At 33.4% G+C, this 18,736-nt stretch overlaps 1 protein-coding gene across 2 annotated transcripts in view; it reads right to left on the reverse strand.

Annotated features, from left to right (window-relative positions):
• Positions 1 to 5,421: 5,421 nt before the first annotated feature.
• The window catches only part of LOC144971454 (solute carrier family 4 member 11-like), a 47,712-nt gene continuing 34,397 nt past the window's right edge, over positions 5,422 to 18,736 (reverse strand). For both annotated transcript variants that reach the window (XM_078912374.1, XM_078912373.1), the window contains 7 exons: positions 17,907 to 18,069; positions 15,818 to 15,924; positions 13,021 to 13,198; positions 12,248 to 12,421; positions 10,420 to 10,612; positions 8,884 to 9,053; positions 5,422 to 5,628 (listed from right to left, as the gene is read on the reverse strand). In XM_078912374.1, the coding sequence (XP_078768500.1) occupies positions 5,568 to 5,628; positions 8,884 to 9,053; positions 10,420 to 10,612; positions 12,248 to 12,421; positions 13,021 to 13,198; positions 15,818 to 15,924; positions 17,907 to 18,069 (1,046 nt within the window). In that variant the 3' untranslated portion in view covers positions 5,422 to 5,567. The remainder of the gene's footprint in view (positions 5,629 to 8,883; positions 9,054 to 10,419; positions 10,613 to 12,247; positions 12,422 to 13,020; positions 13,199 to 15,817; positions 15,925 to 17,906; positions 18,070 to 18,736) is intronic.

The following is an 18,736-nucleotide window of genomic DNA, read 5'->3' on the forward strand; positions in this document are numbered from 1 at the left end:
TTATAAGTATTATAAAAGGATTTCATTTGTTTCCAAATGTATTCAAAATAGTATGCAGATGGTTGCAGGTGTGGAACTGCCATCGGTCCATTAAAGAGTGATTGGTAGTTTGTATTTTTAGTTTCATTTTGTAAAAAAAATTCTTCTGAATTTTATAATTAGGTAAACAAACCCTTTTTTTCTGCCACAATATGTGACAGCATTATGCCATAGGTGTGGGTTGAGTGACGGGTAATGAAGCTTGTGATTGTTGTTTGTTTGACTTTTGATTGGATGCACTTGATTATGTCATCTTCTATTTCCGTGAACTTGTTTAATGTATATATATATATAAAATATACAGCTGTATAAAAATTTCGACTCACAGTGATTGAGAAAACATCAGCTGAATGATTTATAATACTATCATTGTATTTATGCACAGAAACTTTACAGTATAAAATCAGCATACCAATATAGATAATATATATATAATATATGTATATAACTACATACAAATAAAATATAATTATATATTATATATTATATAATATATATATTATAATATATATATATATATATATATATTATATATATATATATATATATATATATATATATATATATATATATATATATATTATATAAAAATATATATCGCCTTTTCGCAACAGCACCATAAGCATTCCATGATGAAGGAATACAGATAATCCATCAAACAGGATGTCTGATGTCAATATATGATATATATATATATATATCTTATGAACAATGTACCCTTGAAATTCATTTTGTTCCCGGAACAGCTTAAATATAAAAAACAATATCCCCTTTGGTTGAAAGTAAAAGATTTAAACAGGAGTCCTAGTAATATTCAATTTTTTCGAGTAACAGATTATTTGCTTCACTATTTTTCTATTCAATTGTTATTATATGTCATGATAAAATTTGATCGTCAAATCTTTCTAGCTAGAAATATAATACTCTCTAAACCCCACTCCAAAACATTTGTACTAAATTTTGATGATTACACACACCAAATGTCTTTTATATTATAATAATAAAATAACATAATAACAAATCACTTGTATAGCTTGCAAATTCCATGAATTCATGCTCTAAGGCGCTTTACAATAAAACACGAACTCGCAAACGGAAAATAAAATAAAAACTACAGCACTGAAAGCTTAGTTTGAAGAACAATAAACTAAATTAAGTAAAGACTATTTTAAACAGTTCAGTTTTAAATTGGACTTGAAAGAGTTAAAAGTTGGAGAATTTCTGGTTGTGGGGGACAGGGAATTCCAGATTTTTTAAAGCCTATGAATGGCCATCAAATGAAATTTGTCCATCGAGATTAGGATCGATTGAGAGCAATAACTGTGACCAACCACATCAGTTTGTAGTGATAAGCCAATTGAAGAAATTAATTGAGCTATAGGTCAAACTGATCAGGTTATTAACGAAATTTCGGTCCTTAGATTTTCAAGAATTTACGCTTGACATTAATATAATTAAGAGTTTAATCTGGCCAAGGTTCAGATGGAACTTTAGATTGTATCAAAACATGATGCCAAAAATACTTAATGACAGATGTTACCTCTAGTAACGATAACCACCAGATTAGATTAGTAGTTTTTAGGAGAATCTGTAGGTTTGAAAGATAAAGAATAAATCTTAACTGTTCGAACCTTCAGTGTAAACATGGGGAAAAAAAAGATTACTTCTACAATTGTGGTTAGGCAATGTTTCACAACTTTAAAAATCAAGTATTTATCATAATTTTTTTTTATATTAATGCATTTCATTACTCTGCATTTCGACACATCATTGTAAACAAGATGCACTCTCATTAAGTTTTTGTCTTTATAAATTTAAAATCCACAAAGTGCCATTTTTGTGAGAATATATTTCGAGAGTACTCAGGCAATGATATTTATTTTGATGTCCACTGATATATTTACTCACAAAATGCCTGATCAAAATTATACAAGATACGTATGATACAGTCGAAGCAGAAAAATAATCCCAAATGTACAGTAAGAATTATTCTTATACTTGCACGATTCACAAATTATCCAATATCTGGCTGATTTTTTTCCTTGAATTTCACGTATATAATTAGTTGGTACACTGTTTTATTCCACATCCCAAATTTTTGTCTCGTACCTACTTGTACCAGTGCCAACTCCCCAAGTTTTCACTCAACACATCTACCAGTTGGATTGTATCATTTCAGTTTTGTATGAAAGTTTGCTTTATTAATACATCCTTAAAGAACAACTATCCTTCCAACCACCATATTTTGATGCCTTTTTCATCTTTCATAGTCTTTTGTCAAATGGACATGACCTTCATTTTTGTTATCTGTCCACTGAAGCAGAGCTATGGATGTTTAATTTAATGGGTTTCGAACTGGTGCTTTTCATCAATTCATTATAAAAGCCTCAAAGCAAATAGTCATCCTGCAAACACTCATATCTTAATATAAATATTTGAATTAAATTGGAAGCCTTTGAAAAGGAGAGTTAATGTAGAAGAAATTTATAAAGACTTAACCTGCAAAAAGTAGGATTTTGTGGCCATTTCTTTCGACTTTCTAATAAAATACAAAATACGTAATTAAAAGCATGTAGTTTTTTTGTTTTTTTTTTTTACTTTATTGGATTTATATTCATTTTTTGTTTTAACAATAAAAATTTGATGCGAGCTTTTACATATTTGAATTCATTGTGTCTTGATTGACTTTTATTGTTAAAATAATGAAAATAAAATTGAATATAGTTCTTTCTAGTTCATATATAGTTTTATAGTGAATCTTTATATTACATACAACACTACATAATATCTAAAATACATCACATTATCAGGCAAATAGGTATAAATATACTGAGGCTAGAATACTCTTGTTATATACACCATCGCTGAAGTCAAAGGGCAGGGAGTGTGGACGTTATTCATTCCATTCATTGCTCACAGTCGACACCTGTCGCATCAATATTCAGAGGCAAATTGACTTGGAAAAAAGAAGCGAATTTTACTGTTAAAAAAAAGATTCCTCTGAAATCAAATAAATGTGTGAAACTTACTCTAAACTTTTTCAGAAATGATCAGAAAAGTATGATCAATTCGAAATTGATGCGATTTGAGAACTTTTAATTTTACACCTTATTAATTTAGGTACTGGGAAAATTCCAGAAGATCTCTGTAACTCTATTTTCATAGCAATACCAAAGAAAGCAGGTGCAGTCAGATGCGAAAATTTTAGAACTATAAGTTTAATAAGCCACATCAACAAAATACTGTTGCGTATAATTATCAACAGGCTAAGGAATAAGATTAACCCCGAAATCGCAGAAGAACAATATGGATTCCAACCTGACAGAGGGACAAGGAACGCAATATACCTCCTCCGTGTTTTAAGTGAAAGAGCTATACAGGTTCAGACCCCACTATACCTCTGTTTTGTCGACTACAAAAAAGCTTTTGATAGAGTACGCCACGAAGAAATACTAAAACAACTGCACTCCATTGGCGCTGATGAGAAAGACCTCAGACTCATGCAAACATTATACTACACCCAGCAGGCATCTATCAAAATCGGAAACTCTACAGGAAATTCCATTCCTATTAAGAAAGGAGTCCGTCAAGGGTGTGTTGCCTCACCAGATCTGTTTAATCTATACCAAGAAACAATCATGAGGGGCATAAATAATATGGAGGGAATAAAAGTGGGAGGTCACAACATAAATAATATAAGATACGCAGACGATACGGTACTCATTGCAACATCAGAAATCCAACTTCAAAAGATTGTTGACAAAGTGGTAGTAGATAGTGAAGCCAAGGGAATGGAAGTGAATATCACCAAAACGGAATGCATGGTAATACAGAAAAACCCCGAAAACAACAACACCTGCAATATAACGATTCACGGCGAGCAACTTACCAACGTAGAAAGTTTTAAATACCTAGGTTCAATAGTGACAACAGATGGAAGATGTAACCGAGACATACGAGCAAGAATAACTCAAGCCAAACAGGCCTTCATGGACCTGGGAAACATTTTGAAAAACAAACAGATGTCGTTCGGGATTAGATTCCGAGTCTTGAAGTGCTACGTGTGGCCAATCTTGTTATACGGATGCGAAAGCTGGACTACAAATGCAGAAACACAAAAGAACATTGAAGCTTTTGAAATGTGGTGCTTGAGAAGGATGCAGAGAATATCGTATACTGCACACAAAACGAACGAAGAAGTGCTAAAACAAACATACCAACAAAGGAAACTAATGCCCTTAATAGTGGATCGACAACTATCCTTTTTCGGACACATAGTAAGGAAAGATAAGAATGAATACCTGGCAAGTTGTGGAAAAATACCTGGTAAACGCGCCCGGGGGAGACAAAGAAAAACACTCATAGACCAACTGAAGGGCTTCACCAGCCTAACAATCCAAGAGCTGTTTGAAAAGGCAAGAGACAGGGAGGAATGGAGAGAGATAATTCATGCAGTATCCGAAGCCTGGACCAGGCATGGAACCTAGAAGAAGAAGAATTTAGGTAGAACAATTTGGACTGGTCATATTGAAATGTACAAATACTTTAAAGAAATTTATATTATTATTATTATTAACTGAACTTGTGTGAGCAGATACTATAGTCAATCAATAATCTCAACATAGCCTTCAGAAAATGCTGCCCTTTGCCCTTTGACTTCAGCTGTCAATCTGGTGGGTGGAAACAGCCAACTCCTTGGGCTGCTTGATTTTTCATCGCTAGACAACCACGCCATCTCTTCTAGAATATTCTATCCCTGTAAATCTTTTGTTCTTGACACATAGCGCCGTGTCCTTTTATCGGAATGGGACCATTAATTTAGTTTTGATTTGGCTCAGACAGAAGTCTTTTTACTTTTTTTCACCTTGTCGTGTCTTAAGATCATCAGAATCTCTTTGAATGAAAGAAATAAACTGCATTAATAGTTTTCACCAAAAAGCTTCTGTACAGCTCCACGTCTGTGGAACTCTCTCAGTTTTTCGGACAAAATCTGCTCTTAGTGTTCTAACATTTAAGAAGCACCTGAATTCTTTTAAAGGGCTTTTTATGATTGATTTTCTTATTTTATTAGATCATATGTGGGCCTGTGTGTGTTTGTTGTGTGTGTGTGTGTGTGGCTGTGTGGTAGTGAGTTTGAATTAATTGTAAAGCGCTGCAGAGCACTTTTAAGTTGATGCTGAGGCGCTATAGAAATATTATTATTATTATTATTATTATTATTATTATTATTATTATTATTATTAAGATGGATTTGTCAATTTTTCAGCACAGAGACAATATTTCTTTACCATATTATTTTCACTTGTAGAATAGCATTTGAATTTTAATTCCTGAAAAGTATTTATGGAAATAACTTTTTAAAACTCGAAAATTAAATTCGTGATGGGGATGGTGTAAAAAATCCCATAATGATATTTCAGCGATTAAATTCCTTGCTTTGCCACGCTTATGCTGCACTGCCTGATATAAAGATAATTTTTTTTTAAAATTTCTGAACCTTTGTAATCATTATATTTAGCTTGTCCCAGTTAATGTCCATCTAAAGCGTTCAGATACTTTTCTGAGATAAGCTTAGGGATGATTTTCCGTCTGTGAATAAACAGAAAGAAAAAAAAAAGTACTTATATAGTAATTCCAATAATGATCAGATAACATGATGGCAACTATAAATCACTACATTCATACAGGCATACACACACACACACACGCACACACACATACATACAAACACACATGTATACATACATACATACATACATACAGACAGACAGACAGACAGAGAGACAGACAGGCAGACATACATACATACATACATACATACATACATACAGGGACGGCTGGTAATAATGGGCAGGGTGGGCAAATACCAGCCTGTTTTTTCAAGTTATATGCTGTATTACCAGGTCCGAAATAATCAAATTTAAATTAGATAATTTCAAAAGTTACTTCTTAAACTTGATACTTCGTACTGAAATCAATTTGTGTGTATTTTTGATAGATTGCGAATCACCATGTACCTCTGAATGGATAAACCAGGATACGCTCCTGTTCTTTTTTATCACCCCCCCCCCCCCCCCCAACCACTCCACTCCGCCCACATCGTCATCTCATCGTCACGTCGCCTGACGATTTTTGCTGTCTGGCCTCTCTAGTACTAGGTCGGGCTAATTCAAATGAGCCCACCTTATTAACCAGTGAAAACTAAATAGGGATTTTGGCAAACGAACTTTTTCTTATTTATTGCCTTACTTGTGCTGGTACCATTGATGTAATGACTTTGGGAAGGTTCCAGTATTGAATTAAATTTATTAATTTACTAATTTTATATCAATTTAGTATTAATTTGTGTTGTTTTTATATATTTGTTTATCCATTTAAACCATTTCTTTTTTTCTCGTTTTCTTTAGTGCTTCTCAAAACTCATTTATTTAAATTGTTTTCTTATTTGTTTTTTTGTTGTTGTTGTTTTGGGGGTTTTTTTTTGTTTTGTTTTTTTAACAAATTAATTTGTTAGTTTTTAAAAAATTCTTAAAGTAATTACCGCTGTATTTTTATTGCCAGACAAAATAATTTTGCAAAACAATGCAATTTTCTATTGTATTCCGTCTAATAAAACAAAACACTTTTATTCAAAAGTCACGACTAAATAAATATATAAAATACAACCACCATTTTGGTTTTCTCAAAAATTGAATTAGTATACGAGAAATACTCTTCTGAGAAAGGAGAGAGTTGAATTCTAACTAAGTTATAGAGGAAATAAATACGTTTAAAGGAAGGGTGGGCAGATTCCGTACTTGCCCGTCCTGAAGCTAATACATACATAAGATAGTTCGCGATGAAAGGCGGGAAGCTAGGGGTTGGTTGTGTGAGGAGTAAAGATAACACGGTCGTTATTGTGATAGTCTAACGAATGCATGAGGAGAGATTGGTATCATTATTTTGTCTTAATTGTATTGTATGAAGTATTGGCGAAAGCCTAAGATTAAATAAACTTTGTTTTTGTTTGTCTTATTTTGACTATGGAACTAATACTTGTCATAGCAGACCTGCCTACTTGAAATAGGAAAATAAAAATCGCAGTTTTCAGGGCTAATAAAATCGTAGATATATTAACTACCCTTTAAAAAAAATCACCGGAATTTTCGTCTGTTTTGATAGATATCAAATTTTAAAAGACGAGAAAAAATGATTGGAAACGTAAAAATGATGGTGATGGTGGCAGTGATAGTGGTAGCGGTGGTGGTAGTAGTAATGATGGTGGTGGTAGTAATGATGATGGTAATATTATTATTGTTATTATTATTATTATTATTATTATTATTATTATTATTATTATTATTATTATTATTATTATTATTATTATTATTATTTATTATTATTGTACGTATTGGTGGTATTACTATTGTTGTATTTTTTTTTGTGGTTATTAATGGTATCAGCTTATTGTTTGGTTCCATTTACCATTTTTTTCCCCCACTTTCATGTATGTGGTCATCAAATTGTATGATTTATTGTCGAAAGCCTATGATTGAATAAAATTTGTAATATCGTATGGTAACTATCATTGTCGACGACATCTTCGTTATCATCATCATCATCATCATCATCATCATCATCATCATCATCATCATCATATCATTAACAACAACAACAACAACAACATTAACAACAAGCACTACAATAGCAATAAAAACAATATCAACATCATCATACAATTTCCGTCATCGTCTCCACAACTATCATTCTAACCAACAGCACCACCAAAACCACTACCAAAATTACATTCTCCTCCACCACCACCACCACCGGCACAATCATTCTAACCACCAAGACAGCAGTAAAAATGATGCAATTTGAGCTCTGAATGAAACTCGAGTCATATCGCTGTTGTTGCTTCTCGATGGAAACTTAATGTTACTACATATTACTGAAAACCAGTAATGTAACAGAAATATTAATCTCGCCGTTGAGGGATTAAAGCATCTCTTTAATTTTTCGAGTGAACGAAATGGACTGTATTGTCAAGGTGTTGTCGCATTATGTCTCGTCGCCTTATTTTTTTTGTTGTATTCTCTTTCGTGATTCATTTTTGATTAGGTTTGGAATAATTAAAATCTACTGGTATTGTCATTTCATTGTGAATGTGATTATTTGTGGTTGAAATATTATTTTTTAAAGGTGAACAAAAAAAATAATTTTAAAAAATAAATAAAAAAATAAAAATAAATAATTAAATAATAAATAAATTAATTAATTAATAAAAAAAATAAATAAAAAATAAAATAAATTAAAAAAAAAAAAAAAAATAAAAAAAAAAATTAAAAAAAAAAAAATATATATATCATATATATATATGACCGAATCATTTTTGCCCCACCACTGTAAATAGGCTAGAGCCGCCACTACATACATACATACATACATACATACATACATACATACATACATACATACATACATACATACATACATACATACATACATACATACAGTGCTTTTCTGTCACACACTCGCTACCTCTCTTTTGTTTCCATCTATGACTCCCCTCTCCATAGTAGTAGTAGTAGTAATAGTAGTAGTAGTAGTAGTAGTAGTAGTAGTAGTGGTAGTAGTGGTAGTGGTAGTGGTAGCAGTAGCAGTAGTAGTAGCAGCAGCAGCAGCAGTAGAAGTAGTAGTAGTAGTAGTAGTAGTAGGAGGAGGAGGAGGAGGAGGAGGAGGTAGAAATAGTGTCGAAAATGCAACGAGGATGATCTTGTTTAGCCTATGATAATAACAGTGATTATGATTATAATCAGTACTATCAGTGATAAAAATGATAGTAATGATAATGACAATTCGTACCTTATTGGAATGAGGCAGAAAATGAGCACAGGAAAAAACATTTTCAGGTATGGGTAGGGGAAAAAACCAACAGCACAGAGAATCACCAACTGGAGAAGCTGTAGCCCGGTAAAAATGTGTATCTTTCTTTGAGGAACTCGGCATATGTAGTGATTGGGAGGGTAAGCAGACTGAAAGAGAAAAAAAAAATATCATGCCTATAAATATAAAGGGTGGGGCTTCGATGAATCATCTTGTCTCGTTTTGTAAAAAAATTAGTCATGCTGCAATATATATATATTACTGGGTGGGGTTCCTGTCCTCCCATAGTGGGCAGGTGGTATTTACTGTCTTCTATCCCCCTTTATCTGTTTTCCAACTTGCTTTCTGTCTTGGAATGAGATTACTTGGTTTTGTCCTGGCCCTGGCCGGATACCCTGGCTGAGAGGGAAACAGTCAAATGTATAGTTAGTTTTGGGAGGTGATGTTTTTTTTTTCCTTGTAAATCATCTCTCTGTTTTGCACTGTATTATGTTTTGTATACATATATATGATTTGTAAACATTTGAGTGTATTTCTCTTAGTAGGGACCTGTGCTTGTGTCCGGATGAGACTTAGGTGATCTCAAAATGAGTACTTTGATAGTGTGTTCTTGGAATCTACATCCGTTTCCTATTTTGAACCAATTCCCCTTTTGTCTTACTTTTTCTTGGGTGCTTTAATTGTAATTCTAGAACTTTTTACTTTCCCATTTTCTTCCTTTTTACTGGCGCTGATATGACCTTTAGCGCCGTAAAACCCTTTAAAAAAAACCCCAAAACCAACAAATTTATATATATATATATATATATATATATATATATATATATATATATATATATATATATATATATATATATATATATATATATATATATATATATATTCCCACTTGACACAGGTAATGAATAGGTCATGGTCACATACAGTTTCAGATGTTGCAGGAGTGCTAAATGGTTAGAACAATACTGTGTGTGGAATGGGAATTGTATTCAGTATTACTCTGGAAGGAAGGGCAAAGGGGGGGGATGGGGTGTGTGAAAGATGCTTTGTAAAGCACATAGAGTATGATATAAACCATTAAAAACGATAGGAGCATGCCAATATATCTAAATCTACAGCATTTATATAGCGCAAAATCCAATAAACGTAACGTGCTCAAAGCTCTTTACAATGGGTCCCCAGCCAACAGCAACACTTAACATGTAAGATGAGACATGACGCCTGTTTTTTTTAAATATTACAATCATTTCTAACAGAAATTGCTGGTAACATACTCAGTTTACACCTGATGAGAAAATGTGATTAAAGAGCTTATTCCAAGGACTCAAAAATGCCCCGCTCAGAGCGGGTCTCGAACCCTGGCCCTTATGATCGGAAGGCGAGAGTCTTACAACAAAACCCGTGTTTAACTATTTATAGTTTTACATGGTTGGGTTGTAATAATGGTGATGATAGTGTGGTTTTTAAAAAGGCAAATAGGATTATATCGATATGAATGGCTCAAGTTTATTTTACCTGTTCTGTAAAAAACAAACAAATGCGCTCAAACATCTGATTTCCAAAGAGAGAGCTCACAGCAACGTAGAGAAACAGTCCATATAAAACGGCTTGTGGGATATTTGCCAAGAACGGCAAGAATAGGAAACTCAATCCTATTAGAACATGGGAAAAGATGGACGCCAGACGTGTTTCCCGGACTTTGACAACACTGAAAAATACATTAAATTAAAGTTATGATTTCAAAAATACATGTTAAGCAATGTAATACAGCCATATTATATCAAGTGAACAAAGAAGAAGAAAAAGGCATACATTTTGATGATTCGTGGTTACTTAAAACTTTGCCACTGTCCAACACAAGTGCGTGTAAAATAGTCGTGTATAAATTAATATCATAGTATAAACAATAGTCTATCCTTTATCAATATTTATGTAGGCACGTGAATTCAATAAAGCTTTTAGTAAAAAGTAAACGTGTAGATAGTATGCGCTTGGTAAAGAAGCTCACAACTTTGCCATCCTGAAGTATAACGGACCAACACACAAAACTATGTGTAACCTTGAACGTTTAAAGTCTGGTTAATACAGTTTAGTGAGAATTACTCATAAACGCGGATGGCAAAACGCAATAACAAAGACCTGAGTGACGTCACCTTCATACTATCTATAGAACAATCTTAATCACAACGATAAACAAGCCAGAGCAAAATCTTACACGCACCATGTTGCTACAGATCACTTCGCCATTTTCTAATGAACTACTTGATTCTAATTTTTATACGCGCAACACGCGCGTGTGCATTGATCAAATAGAGTCCTAGTCCTATGTCATTATGAAGTCTCCTCAAATCAGTTTCAGGCGACTTGAATATATTTATTTGCAGGTCTGGTAACCGAATGCAATGATGGGTTTGTAGGTTAACATTATTGAATGGGTTGGTTTGAGAGTATTCCCATTACAACAATGAGCTCATAACAATTTGGATTATCAGACTTGAAATTAAGTGTATTGTCAATTATAAGTGGGACTGGAACTTGTTTATCATTACTTATTGTGTTGTGAAGGTTATGTCCTTTGACCGCTATACGAGCCTATAATCAGTGCTGTTAAATAATTCCATGTAATATGTAATGAGGAAATCATAGGATTTGCAGACTTCTATATAATTTAATTCTAATAAATCGAGCGATTCTCAGGAGCTGACAACCTACGTAAAACGCTCGTGTGATGTGGCGATTCTTACCAATTTTTCTAAAACTTTAAAATGTAATCTCCACCTTCAATACCACATTACAATCACCGCCATCATGATCATTGCTATTCTTCTTCTTCATCATCATCATCATCATCATCATCATCATCATATCATCATCATCATATCATCATCATAATCTTCTTTTTCTTCTTCTTCTTCTTCTTCTTCTTCTTCTTCTTCTCTTCTTCTTCTTCTTCTTCTTCTTCTTTCTTCTTCTTCTCTTCTTCTTCTCTCTTCAATCCTCTTTGCAAGAAATAACGTGACAGCACAATACAAGATGTAAGTTTCTCATTCGTAATCACCGCTTATAAGTTTTACTCCACTTTCTGCCTCATATGTATGTGTCGGTGCTGTATGTAACGCATGTATTGTTTTTACGTCTTTTTGAGGGAGGAGAGATGAGATGGAAGTGATTCTCTACTGAAAGTAAACCCCACAGAAACTATTTACCAACCCCCTTTCATTGTGGGAAAAAAAAACCCAAACTTTTAAAGGCCCCTTGTCCAGATCTCACACGCCACTGGTGACCACTTTAAAAAAAAAAAGTTTCCAAAGCAGGATATCACGAGGAAGGAACAGGCACTCACATTTGATAAATATGTCCTCGGTCCACTCTTTCTTCAACGTCTGCCAAGGCCATCACGTGCAGGGGTGAGTGTGGCAAAGCTGCATGAACCCATGGGAAGCAGAAGATTGACAGAGCTCCATTTACAAGTGCTATCACCAGCAAATCCCAGTGATACGAAGTGCCTTTTTGCATTCTTAATAAAGAGAACGACATGCTCAATAAAAGATGAATTCAATGCAATACTAAAACAGAATAATGATAATTAAATGACAAAGATAAAACTAGAAATTTATTTGTAAGTGAGCTCTAAAGTCATAACAGTACGCAACACATAAGAACATTTTTAAAATGTCAGATAACGAACTTATGGTAGGTGCCAAGTTCTTACCTTAACACTCGTTCTCGAAAAATAAATCTTAAATCGCAAGTTCCACGAATCGTGAATTTTAAATCATAATATTCCATTCCATATACACATGTTAAATATAATATCAAAAAGAGATATTCTCCATTGCAATTTGGAGGTTTGAAATCATAGTTTAATGTGAACTAAGACAACACGAAACATGTTTGAATCAAAAATAATCTTAAACGGTCATTTTATTTGAATAGATCCTTTTTGTTTGCAAATAATCTAACTCACCAAAGTTTATATCAATTTAGTATCCTCTTCATAGTAATACTATTTTTAAAAATATCATGAGTAATATGTATACTAAGAATTGAATTTCATTTGCAAATGAAAATCACTATTATTTTACTAATTAGGAATTAATATAAAAATATTCTTACTTATTCTGTGGTGCATTGACAAGAGCAGCAGATATGTTTTGATCCATGAAAAACAGAAGTGAAAGACAAAAGCCTAAGCCAGCTGCTCCAAGCACGGATTCACCGTTCAGAGACTTAAAGGTGACGATTTTAAGTAATTCATCGATGTTACCCTCAAAGGCATCAAAACTTTTCTTCACTGGAATAAAGAGTAAAGAGAAAACAATTTCATAAGAAATGTCATACAATATCATTTTATTAGAATGTTACATAACTATTTCACACACACACACACACATGCGCGCACGTGTGCATATATATATATAATATATATATATATATATATATATATATATATATATATATATATACTGGGAAAATTCCAGAAGATCTCTGTAACTCTATTTTCATAGCAATACCAAAGAAAGCAGGTGCAGTCAGATGCGAAAATTTTAGAACTATAAGTTTAATAAGTCACATCAACAAAATACTGTTGCGTATAATTATCAACAGGCTAAGGAATAAGATTAACCCCGAAATCGCAGAAGAACAATATGGATTCCAACCTGACAGAGGGACAAGGAACGCAATATACCTCCTCCGTGTTTTAAGTGAAAGAGCTATACAGGTTCAGACCCCACTATACCTCTGTTTTGTCGACTACAAAAAAGCTTTTGATAGAGTACGCCACGAAGAAATACTAAAACAACTGCACTCCATTGGCGCTGATGAGAAAGACCTCAGACTCATGCAAACATTATACTACACCCAGCAGGCATCTATCAAAATCGGAAACTCTACAGGAAATTCCATTCCTATTAAGAAAGGAGTCCGTCAAGGGTGTGTTGCCTCACCAGATCTGTTTAATCTATACCAAGAAACAATCATGAGGGGCATAAATAATATGGAGGGAATAAAAGTAGGAGGTCACAACATAAATAATATAAGATACGCAGACGATACGGTACTCATTGCAACATCAGAAATCCAACTTCAAAAGATTGTTGACAAAGTGGTAGTAGATAGTGAAGCCAAGGGAATGGAAGTGAATATCACCAAAACAGAATGCATGGTAATACAGAAAAACCCCGAAAACAACAACACCTGCAATATAACGATTCACGGCGAGCAGCTTACCAACGTAGAAAGTTTTAAATACCTAGGTTCAATAGTGACAACAGATGGAAGATGTAACCGAGACATACGAGCAAGAATAACTCAAGCCAAACAGGCCTTCATGGACCTGGGAAACATTTTGAAAAACAAACAGATGTCGTTCGGGATTAGATTCCGAGTCTTGAAGTGCTACGTGTGGCCAATCTTGTTCTACGGATGCGAAAGCTGGACTACAAATGCAGAAACACAAAAGAACATTGAAGCTTTTGAAATGTGGTGCTTGAGAAGGATGCAGAGAATATCGTATACCGCACACAAAACGAACGAAGAAGTGCTAAAACAAACATACCAACAAAGGAAACTAATGCCCTTAATAGTGGATCGACAACTATCCTTTTTCGGACACATAGTAAGGAAAGATAAGAATGAATACCTGGCAAGTTGTGGAAAAATACCTGGTAAACGCGCCCGGGGGAGACAAAGAAAAACACTCATAGACCAACTGAAGGGCTTCACCAACCTAACAATCCAAGAGCTGTTTGAAAAAGCAAGAGACAGGGAGGAATGGAGAGAGATAATTCATGCAGTATCCGAAGCCTGGACCAGGCATGGAACCTAGAAGAAGAAGAATATATATATATATATATATATTATATATATATATATATATATCAAGGACAACTATACTGAAGTATAGTAATCCTTGATATATATATATATATATATATATATATATATATATATATATATATATATATATATATATATATAAGGCTGTGCCAAAAGGTCATTTTTTTACAGATTGATATATGACTAAATTGCGACCCTTTTATAAGGGTAATTTTATCATCCGTTAACTCAAACGGTTAATTAGAAAATCTCTTAGAGCATAATGATCGGTCATTTGACAAAGGTTTAGATGAGTTGGCCGATTTGATTTTACTACACAAGCAGCATGTGCAATGTATTTCTTTAGCCTAAGTGGCATACTTTCAAGCTTGTAAAACATATTTTCACGGATTTAAAAATTATTTTTTTTGGAATTTATCAATATGTGTAAACTCATCATTTCATTTGCCCAATCGAAAGAATGAGTTTGCCAACAGACTTTCGTTTCTCCGAGTTTTATGAATTGACAGAAGAGTAGGGTTGCCAGGTTTATTTTTGTACATCTACAGACTTTATTATTGGACTCATTTTGATTGTTTATGAAAAAGATTCGTCTCAATTGATCTAAAATTTATCAATAATTTAATAATTAAAATCGGTAAGCGCATGTGCGTAATAAGTTTAATCACCCACAAAACAGATAAAATCTATTTAAAAAACCACGTGCCAGTGGGTTGAACCATCTATTCTTTTAAGTGGTGAGGGATTACGCTGGACCACAGAGCTAGCACAACCATTGACATTTGAACCCAAATGATGATATGATCACCATCTCACTCATCTGTAGTGTTTCATTCTTCCTGTTTTGTTGATAAACCCAAAACATCCATTCTATCTGTTTTCGTTATAAAATTACTTACATTCAATTTCACATTGGTATTTATTTCTTCGAGATTCGAGCAGCAACATTTACATTAAACATGAAATTACAATAAAGAAAACAATAATTTCATGTAACTGTTGTATTTTCATAAGAAACATGATCTTTTCACACACTAAAAGCAGATTTTTAAATAGAATATAATATACGTACTGTCGATGTCTTCAAAAACGAATTTCCCAACAAGAGCCATGACAATAACAGATATTGGGAGAGCGTAATCAGCAAGCACTTCTCTTTTAGCGGCATTGAGGTAGGGTCTGAAATATACCAATGAAAACAATCACTAACTTCTTATAACACAGATATAAATACGCAGTGTTGTAGGAGATTCTTGAACGCTACAGATCTACTAGAAAATAAGTCTTACAGTGATGAATAAGCTATCTCTGTTGTGTACAATTGGATTCAATAGTCTGATGTCACATCGCCCAGTAACGGCGGCCATCATGGTTCTAAACAAAGAAAATCAGTACTTTTTATTCTTCATGCTGGCTAGAACTTTTCAAATATCTTTTGATCAGAATGTGTAAAAGTAAAAACATGATCAGATTTATAATGTTTTTTTCCCTCTGGACACGTTTTTATGCTCGTCGGAGAAATATTTCATAAGGGCGCCCGCCATTGTTCCGATAGTTTAGAGCCAGTTACTAAGTTACCATGCGTCATTACGAGGGAAATGATGTCATGACTGTTGAAGCGTATTGCCAATTTAATATATTTAATGACATACTTTTTCTTTTAAAATGTTTTTAAATTCTCATCAGTCCAAGTGATACTAAGCTGCTAGAAGCTGTGGACTGTAAAAAGTAATAAACAAAAATAAATATAACAGCTTTAAAAACGAACGAACGGATCGTTTTGGGCTCAAAAACCCTTCTTCAGCCAAAAACGATAAACAATTAAAAGATAAATACATTACTTAAAAACCTAGATAGAAGCTATTATATTCATTTTTGTTTATTACTTTTTAAAAGTAGCATCGTAGCTTTAATCATAAATCTGTGTATTGTTTTGTTATAAAAAAATTATAAATTGTCTCATATAAAGGCATCACCACTTGGCACATTTGGTATTTCCCTTGAAATTAATATTAGCAAATTTGTGAAAGAACGTTATCTTTGCTTCTAAGCTTAGCTTTCATTTGTTTTTACAATTTTTTAAATTCCATTTTTATGACATTATAACAATCAAAGATATTTCAATTGTATTTATATCAAATTCATATCAAAATGATAAAACTGTAGGAAAACTGTCTGATGATTGCAAATAAATTCCGTCTCCGAAGACTGATGATTTCCCAAACAGCAACAAATCCGTCATTTGACACAAAAACGATCATTCTAGAGACATGGAGGTTTAATCGGAATTAATATTCCTTTCAGATGATGATTACTCTTAGTTTGTCAATGCTTTCGATCCGGTGTCTCCTTGCTAGTTTAAAGAAACGTTGAATAACCAGTCCTCATCTCCCTGTGCCTGACCAATGTACTTGTTATTACCCCATTTTATATAAGATTACGTAAATGAATGAAACTTGCTGACTTCTCATTATTAGGACATCTGAACGCCCCACACATCTTTCTCCTCACTGCCTTCTTTTCAATTCATCTCTAGAACTGCTCTTTGCAAGCGGATAATGATATTTACCCAGAAGTCTGCGCAAATTGTATATCATGCCCATAACGACCGACCAGTTTTGCTTCTTTTAGGGCTACTGTAAAGCACAGACTACTAGGGTCCTGTGTTATCTATGCTGTAAAGTGAGCAAGTATTGTGTAGCCTATTTGTATAATTAATTGTTATTTTAATTACCGTTTTCCCCAGGTCATCAATTGGACACTGCGGGTGGTTGGATGGGAGCATCACCCTTGAATCATATACCTATGATGTTCGCATGGGTGTACGATCCAATAGTGATGTCGTTTCTTCTTCTCTTTACTAGCCTATCCTGCTTCTTTGGTTTGTGATTGTATTTTTGACAGGGGATATTTTTTTTTCTGTAAATCTTCTGCCTGTTTGTTCTTGGTTATTTATAATTTAGCTTATGATATCTTTAGGTTATGATTTTGATTTACATTTGTACTATTTTTGTTAGATTGCTTGTTTTTTTGTTTCAGCGGTCTCTCATATAACCTCAATTGTGTTGGAAGAGACCTAAAGCAACAAACAAAAAACAAAAAAAAAAAAAAAAAAAAAAAAAAAATTGGACACTGGTCGCATTACTTATTCTATTTCTTACGTGTTTTTAAACTGGAACAAAGTAACGCCCAACCATAATGTCCCCAAAAGAAGTATAATGTATAAAAGAGTCACTTCTGGATGACATCCTTCTACGGCTGATGTTTGCGTTGCATTAGTCAGGTTTCCTGACGGATCGTCACAGTAGTAATATTTGTCAACATCTGTGGATACAAACACATTTGGTGTTATGATTTCACAGCGATTGTAGATTTTATTTTTGGTGAAATAAGCGATCAACTTGAAACAACAACAAAACAACAACGCAACCAACAACAACAAACAACTAAAAAACAAAAAGAAAAAAACCCCCACAACAATAAAAATCAAACAAATAAAGTTGAAAAACGAGCTTTTATACAGCGCAATATCCACTAAATGTGCTCACGTTCCCTATCTTACCCCTAGTGATTAAAAAAAATATATCTCCAAGACTTAAGGAACACCCCTGGAAAACATTATATCCGTTCAGCAGTGGCTTCTTGACTCAAAATATGAATGGGGATTCTCTTTTTGTTGTTGTTTTTTAAAAAATTTTTTATTTGAATCATGAACAAATTATTATGACGATGATATCCTGAACTGTCATATAAAGTATCTGGTATTGGTATGTGTGAGTACTCACTCACTCTTCTAAAAAAGAGGCAAACTATTTTTGACAACCTAAATAGATCAATGATGGGGAAAAATATGACTTGAATTCAATGAAGCTGTTTAACTCACTCATCCCTAAAACCGACTATAATATCCGTAGTTTATCCGGGGTTACTTTTACCCCATGCCTATTTATTACATCTTTATGAGACAAATTATAGGCGTAGTACAAGGACA

The sequence above is a fragment of the Berghia stephanieae genome, chromosome 4 (genome assembly GCF_034508935.2).
Source record: "Berghia stephanieae isolate SIO BIC M18660-M18661 chromosome 4, UCSD_Bste_1.3, whole genome shotgun sequence".
NCBI lineage: Eukaryota > Metazoa > Mollusca > Gastropoda > Nudibranchia > Aeolidiidae > Berghia > Berghia stephanieae.